Source organism: Mustela putorius, unplaced genomic scaffold, assembly GCF_011764305.1.
Source record: "Mustela putorius furo isolate JIRA1106 unplaced genomic scaffold, ASM1176430v1.1 tig00003859_pilon_pilon_pilon, whole genome shotgun sequence".
NCBI classification, from domain to species: Eukaryota; Metazoa; Chordata; class Mammalia; order Carnivora; family Mustelidae; genus Mustela; species Mustela putorius.
In genome coordinates, this window is record NW_025422011.1 from 24,390,854 (window position 1) to 24,398,082 (window position 7,229).

At 45.2% G+C, this 7,229-nt stretch overlaps 1 protein-coding gene across 3 annotated transcripts in view; it reads left to right on the forward strand.

Moving 5' to 3' along the window:
• Positions 1-6,976, forward strand: part of E2F8 (E2F transcription factor 8) — a 17,770-nt gene extending 10,794 nt beyond the window's left edge. For all 3 annotated transcript variants that reach the window (XM_004752121.3, XM_004752120.3, XM_004752119.3), the window contains exons 8-13: positions 110-313; positions 616-703; positions 962-1,481; positions 5,200-5,332; positions 5,451-5,839; positions 6,163-6,976. In XM_004752121.3, the coding sequence (XP_004752178.1) occupies positions 110-313; positions 616-703; positions 962-1,481; positions 5,200-5,332; positions 5,451-5,839; positions 6,163-6,345 (1,517 nt within the window). In that variant the 3' untranslated portion in view covers positions 6,346-6,976. The remainder of the gene's footprint in view (positions 1-109; positions 314-615; positions 704-961; positions 1,482-5,199; positions 5,333-5,450; positions 5,840-6,162) is intronic.
• The last annotated feature ends 253 nt before the right edge of the window (positions 6,977-7,229 follow it).

Genomic DNA, 7,229 nt, shown 5'->3' on the forward strand with positions numbered 1-7,229 from the left:
TACTGTTGACACTTACATTCCTAAAATCGATCTTGACTACACTTGGGCTTCAGCACCCACAAGGAACCCAAGCCGGCTGGGTTTTGACCCCCTGCCTTCTCTCTTTCAGGCCGTGGCCCCGTATTTCCTCTCCCCTGCTCCGATCTGGAAGCAAAGCGTCCTTCGAAAGACAACTGTGCTAAAAACCTCTTCTCCACACGTGGGAAACCGAACTTCACTCGACACCCATCTCTTATCAAACTGGTAAAGAGCATAGAAAGTGACCGGAGGAAGATAAATTCTGCTCCCAGCAGCCCCATCAAGACCAACAAAGGTATATTTTCAGGCGCTGCTCAGAAGAATTCCTTTTTATCGCTTCTTCAGCTGACTTGATCCCTACGGTACTTGTTAGAGAACCGTTTCAATACCCTTAGACCCGGACCCACTTGAAGCCTAACCCATGTCTGAATGAAAGGGTAAAAAGTAATTGGTGGGTTTTATTGTTGCATTGCTATGTGATTTGTGGGGGAGGTGCGTGTGCTCTGTTCCTTTGGCTTCAGTCATGTTTCATCTGTGTGAGCATTCATTGTTTTTCCTTGACCAGTGTCCCCCCCAACCCCCTTTCTGTTTCACCAGCTGAGAGTTCTCGGGACCTGGCGCCCTTCCCAAGTAAAATGGCTCAGCTCGCGGCTATTTGCAAAATGCAGTTAGAAGAGCAGTCAAGGTAGGTTAGTAATACTTTTTAGTGGCAGGATGAATTATTTCTACATTGCATCATTAGGATTACTTATTTTATGTACGGATACGCGCCAGCCTTGGAAACCGGGAAGATAATCTTTTCCATGACTCTTAGGCAGTCATTACAGACACTATCTGCTGGTTTCATAAGCGCACGGTTTCAATGTGGGCCAGTCTAAAGCGATAGAACATTTTAGAGAAAATGTGTTTCCATTGTCTCATGCCTTGAAATCTTGTCCCTTAGTGAACCCAGAAAGAAAGTGAAGGTACAGCTGGCAAGATCCGGGCAGTGCAAACCCGTGGCCCCCCTGGACACCCCAGCAAGTGCTGAGCTGGACCTGACGGCACCGTCCCTCATCCAGCCCCTGGGGGTGGTCCCCCTCCTCCCCAGCCCGCTGTCGCCGGCGGTGCCAGTGATCCTACCTCAGGCCCCTTCGGGCCCATCCTATGCCATCTACCTGCAGCCTGCCCACGCCCAGACTGTGACACCACCCCAAGGCCTGAGCCCCACCCCATCTTGTAAAGCCACAAAATCAAAAGACGCCGCAGATGCCACCACTGAGAAGGCATCCAGTGACGCCACCAAGTCCGGGGCCTCCACGAGGCCTGGAAGCTTGCTGCCAGTGCCGGAGAGACCAGGTGCCAAGAACCGAGACAAGGAGCCTGCTGGAGAAAGAGGCTCCAAGAGGGCAAGCCTGCTCGAGGACAGTGGTTCCAAAAAGAAATTTAAAGAGGACCTAAAAGGACTTGAAAATGTCTCCGCAGTAAGTACAGCCTTGACCTGTATGAAGCTTTGGGAAGTCCACAGTTGATCAGAGGATAATGCAGCAGCTCGTGAAATTTACCAGAGCAAAGGGCAGTTTCTCAGAAGACAAGAAACCGTTCCTTAGCATCCCATAATCCAAACAAAGCCCCAGACAGCTAATCCCCTGACTGGGATGACGGCAGGGACATTTTTAACCTTTGGAGGAAGGGATTATTTGCTCTCTTTTTAAAGCACCACGGGTGGTTGTCCTTAAGTCCATTTCTCTGTCACATACGGGAATGCAGACACCTGTCATGAAAGTCTTAAGTAATTTACAAGCAGACGTAACCCCAAATGAATGGATGGATGCATAGGGTTCTTGTAACTCCTGCTCTCTGAGTCACTACCTAATGTTCGCTTGATGTCGTGTACCTGGCATCAGTCGCCTGGATGAGAAATTGTTCCCTCTGTTTTTACTTTCCCCCTAAAATTTAACCCTAGATTTCTGTTTTGTATAATAGAAAGGTCAGGCTTATCCTGGCAGATTATTGGTATATTGGCTGCATTGGCTTGTAGGGATTGTGATGTTCCAGATCATTTTTCTTCCTAGGTGGAGTTAAGTTCAGGAAGAAATTAACATTTATCAGTTGCCTACCAGAAGTATTAGGCAGTTTTATATACATTATCTCATTTTTCTCCATCAGGACAATTATATATGGAGGACATTATCACCAAACAAACACCACTAACCATGGAGGCTGAAGTTAGTCTCCCATTTTGTCCCTGCTATTAACAAGCTATTTTACTTCTCTGCATCTTGTTTTTCCACATCTATCAAGAATTTATTCCCCCAGTTCTTCCTGATCATCTCCTGGGTATAAAGCTCTGTGCTCTGGATCCGCTCAAACCCAGCACCTGCCCTTGATGACTGTTGCTTTTGAATTCTTGCCCCAGGGCCCCATTACAGTTTTTGTGAGGTTAAGTGCATTTATTACATGATAATATACAAAAAGGGGCTTGTGATCCCTTTAAGGCACCGTATAAGCTGAAGTGTATTATCTGTAACTGTTGTTATTAAAGTGGCTTTAGAGTTTATAAAATCTTCCCGGAGGATGGCCTCCTGGTAACCGTTCAAAACATCTTTCAAAACATTCAAAACGTTATCTTAGCATAGCATCATTTTGCATTTAATATACATGCTAAGGGGGAAATCACCAGCCTTTGGCTTGATTCTATTTTCTGGGAGGTCCATAATCTCTTTGGGCCAATGGATATGATTTAATAATGGTCTCCTGTTGCTTACATCGTGATTTAGGATTAGGATTTTCAGGAGATAGATTTTTCCATGTCCCTCTGCTTCTTTTCTCGTCTCTATGACTTCGTTTGGACCACTTCTCTTTAGTATGGACTGAGCTGAACAGAGAAGAAGAGAGATTCATGTGCCAATTCATTCATCAAACATTACTTAGAACCTACACTTCCCACGGGTAATAGACAAATGAGAGAAGGCAGTCCACAACGTGTACACTTCCCACGGGTAGTACATAAATGAGAGAAGGCGGTATACAACGTGTACACAAATGAACACAGATACATAAGGTAGTGCTTTTTTACTGCTTTTTTAGTGCTTTTTTACTGCTTTACATAAGCAGTAAAAATGAAACAGGCTGACGGAACAGGAAGGATGGGATAAGTCCTAATGTAGGACTAGATGAGAAACATGCAAGCGGAAACATACCAAATTCATTCATCCGGCTAATTAGTACTTATGATTAAAACAAAAAACAAAAACAGAAAGGAATCGGCATTTTAGGTTAAAAGATTTTGTGAAGAATGTAGTTTGTAGGAAATGGAAAAATAATTATTATCAGGGTACTATAGGTTTTGCCGAAGATTTGAAACAATTAAACCAGCAACCAGAGTAACTTGTACCATGAGAGAGTATGATTAATGGTTAGCAAAGAGCAGCTCTTTGTAAAATGCCTAAATCCATCCATTAAGTTTCTGTTCCTGTAGCTTTCAAGGAACCCAACCAGCAAAGCTAGGGAAGCAGCACCAAACCTTTAAGAAACGAAATAAAGAAAGAAATAACCGTGTCATGGAACAGTGTGAGCATTAAGGATTCTGAATTCACTGGTTCCCAAGGAAAAGATGGGACCTACTAACAGCTAAATCAAAGCTTAGACTGTTGTTTGGACAATGGTGAGAAGAAAGATCTGGAGGAAGATAAAAGGAGGGCCCCCAGGTTACAAGAGCTGCTTTTAGCTTTTGCCAGGCCTGCTCGTGGTAAGGCGGAAACGGACTTTTCAGGCAGCTCAGCCACCCGTGCAGGCTCTCTGGTGAAACGCAGAGACCAAGCAGGCTTGGTGAGCGATTCACCCACCCAACGCTGGCCATTTCTGTTGCAAATAGAACTTTACTGCTTGAAGCATTTGCTCCATGGCATTGGGTCCACGATATGAATCAATCAGTTCTCTTTCTGATCTCCAGTTTTTGAACTCTGGTGCCCTGACCTTTAGTTTGTATGTTAAGAACATTACCACTGGAAGCTAAAGCACTAGGGGGGAAAAAATGCATAGTTGTATAATTACTTAGTTCTCAATGAGGGGTCAGCAAACTTTCTGGAAAGGACCAGATAATAAGTATTTTTGGCTTTGCGGGCCGTATGGTCTCTGTGCTGACTATTAACTCTGCCATTGTCAGAATAGAAGCAAGCAGCTATAGACAGAACATAAATGAATGGGCATGGCTGGGTTCCAATGCAATTTCATTCACCCAGCTAGCCTGGAGGCCGCATTTTGGCCTGTGATTTGGCAACCCCTTTCTTTTTTTTTTTTTTAAAGATTTTATTTATTTATTTGACAGAAAGAAATCACAAGTAGATGGAGAGGCAGGCAGAGAGAGAGAGAGAGAGGAAAGCAGGCTCCCTGCCGAGCAGAGAGCCCGATGCGGGACTCGATCCCAGGACCCTGAGATCATGACCCGAGCCGAAGGCAGTGGCTTAACCCACTGAGCCACCCAGGCGCCCTGGCAACCCCTTTCTTAAAGGGGTTTTCACCATTTCTTAAAATGTTTCCCTTGAATACCAATACTACCAAAAATTTAGCTGCCAAATCGCCCAGGAAATGCTACATGCTGGATGCCCCCTGGAGATTTACAATGCGTGCCATCATCAAAGCCCCTGAGAAATTCTCTAATAAAGACAGCATTTTCCTTTGTTTGATTCAGCATTCCCAAGACCTGTTCCACCAGGACTCGGGCCAACTTGCATCCCATGGAACCAGAGTTCCTCAGAACACTCGGAACACTTTGGGAAATGACCATCCTAACATGATTTAAGAACAATCCTATAATAATATGACAGGGCCTTTATGGTGTCCAACTGCATTAAACATGGTTCTGACAGCACCACATCATACCAAAAATTCTCCTGGGGGGACTTGGGATGTCCATGTGAGGGGGGTGTGTTGGGCAAATTCTACCCTTAAGCAGGCTCACTTCTGGCTTTAGGACACTTCCTAAGACCACCACATCTAGGAAACCAATAGCTTATGATATTCAGGACAAGTGTTAGATGAGGAGAGAGGGCTATTGTCTTCTGCTAGCCCTATGGCTGGCCCACCCATAGCCCATACTGTTGGATGCACTGATAAACCACCACAGAGGGATACAGCACAGGCACATAGCCATTGTCCTTCCACATTTGTGTGTAAAATAAATCCTTCCTTGTTTTCTAGACCCTGTTCCCATCGGGATACCTAATCCCTCTCACCCAGTGCTCATCCCTGGGGGCAGAGTCCATTCTATCCAGTAAAGAAAACTCAAGTACACTGTCCCCAAACCACAGGATCTACAGCTCCCCAATCACAGGTGAGTGTACCTAAAACACTATTCAAATGTGGGTCAGGCTGAAGTTCACGTAAGCCTTGTAAGCTTCCAGGACAAATGCCTGTGCTTTTAAGATATCTTCCCCCACTTTTCTTTCCAGGTGTTATTCCAGTGACATCATCCGAACTCACTGCTGTTAATTTTCCCTCTTTCCATGTAACACCTCTGAAGCTAATGGTCTCACCAACTTCTGTGGCAGCCGTCCCTGTTGGGAACAGCCCGGCTCTCACTTCGAGCCACCCCGTTCCCGTCCAGAACCCAAGCTCAGCCATTGTAAACTTCACCTTGCAGCACCTGGGACTCCTCTCCCCCAGTGTGCAGGTGTCTGCCAGCCCAGGAGCTGTTCCCGTGTCTCCAAGAATAGAGGCTGTTAGTGTCATATCAGATAATGCAGGCACTCAGCAAGGAAGGGCCTCCAGGTACGACTCTCCTGTCCCAGGCCAGAACCAACCAAATGGACAATCAGTTGCTGTGATGGGGACACAACAGGTGAGAGCATTTCCATTTAATGGACTTTTTTCCCTCCTTGGGTTATTAAGGCCCAAATATCAGTATCATGGAAGACTCGCGTTTGCTTCTCTTCCCTGGAGAGGGAAAGGATAGGAGGAGGAGGAGGAGGGGGAAACTGAAGGCCTAACTGCCTTCCAAACCCTGGAGAAGTACCAAGGAGTCCACAGTCCTCCCGGCCAATTGCAGAAGATGCCAGCTTCCTTTTCTGTGCCCTGCCCTTCCAGTTCCGGCCTCCGAGGCTAGTAGGCTGTACCTATCTGTGCAGACTTGACATCTTTTTCCTATTCTCTCTTTCTGATCAGCCTGTTCCCGTCACACCCAAAGGGTCACAGTCAGTGGCCGAAAGTTTCTTCCGGACCCCAGGTGGACCAGGGAAGCCGACCGGCCCATCCTGTGTGGATTTCGATGGTGCTAATAAAACCTCCGTAGGAACTCTGTTTGTCCCACAGCGAAAACTGGAAGTCTCCACGGAGGATGTCCACTAATTTACAGACTGGACTCCATTTAATTTTCTTAAAGAGTTGTTCAATAGAGAAGATGTGATCAGACTTATTTGGAGAATATATTCTCTGAAAATACTGTAAATATGTTGGGGGTTTACTTAATTTCAAAGCAGACACTTGTTTTCCTACTTATATACATACACACACACACACACACACACACACACATATTTGTACTAAGTTAATTTCAGCCGTCATTCCGACCGGATAAAAGCAAAATGTTTTTAGTATATGTGCTGCCGAAGCGAGCACTAAAAGCAAAATGTTGAACTAAGGTGTATTAACTTCCAGAGGAAAGGATTTATCGTCTCAGTTGTGCCTATACTATTATGCAATTAACCTTATTCAAGTTTACTTTCCTTTGAGTGACTACGTGACCTGCGCAATGCACCATTCTCCTCACCTTTGCACAATGAAAACGCTGTGATGTATAATGTTGTATTTTTAAATGGGAGGCTATAGCTATATTTTTTGTAATTCCTTTAAACTGTTTCTTGTTGCCATGTGACCTTTTGTAAAGTTTGCAAGAATCCTCAATCAAGTCTATGGAAAAATTATTTATAAACATATTTTTAATCATAAGTTGTTCAAATTAAAACTTCTCTAAAATGTATTTCACATTTTCATGTGGCTGGTTCGGGCATTGTTGGGAGGAAATGAAAGCCTCACTAGCCGGGGAGGCGGGTCCTTGGTAAAGGGCAGTACCTCCGAGGTTCCCGTAGATGCCCCACGTTTATAAAATGGCCCTACATTCCTTCCCCCCTTTTGATCCTCCCTATGGCTCTACTTTTCAGCAGTGAAAATGGCTTTGGCTGTTGCTTGGCCATGGACACCCAGCTGAGTCTCCTGTACTTTCCACCATGCCT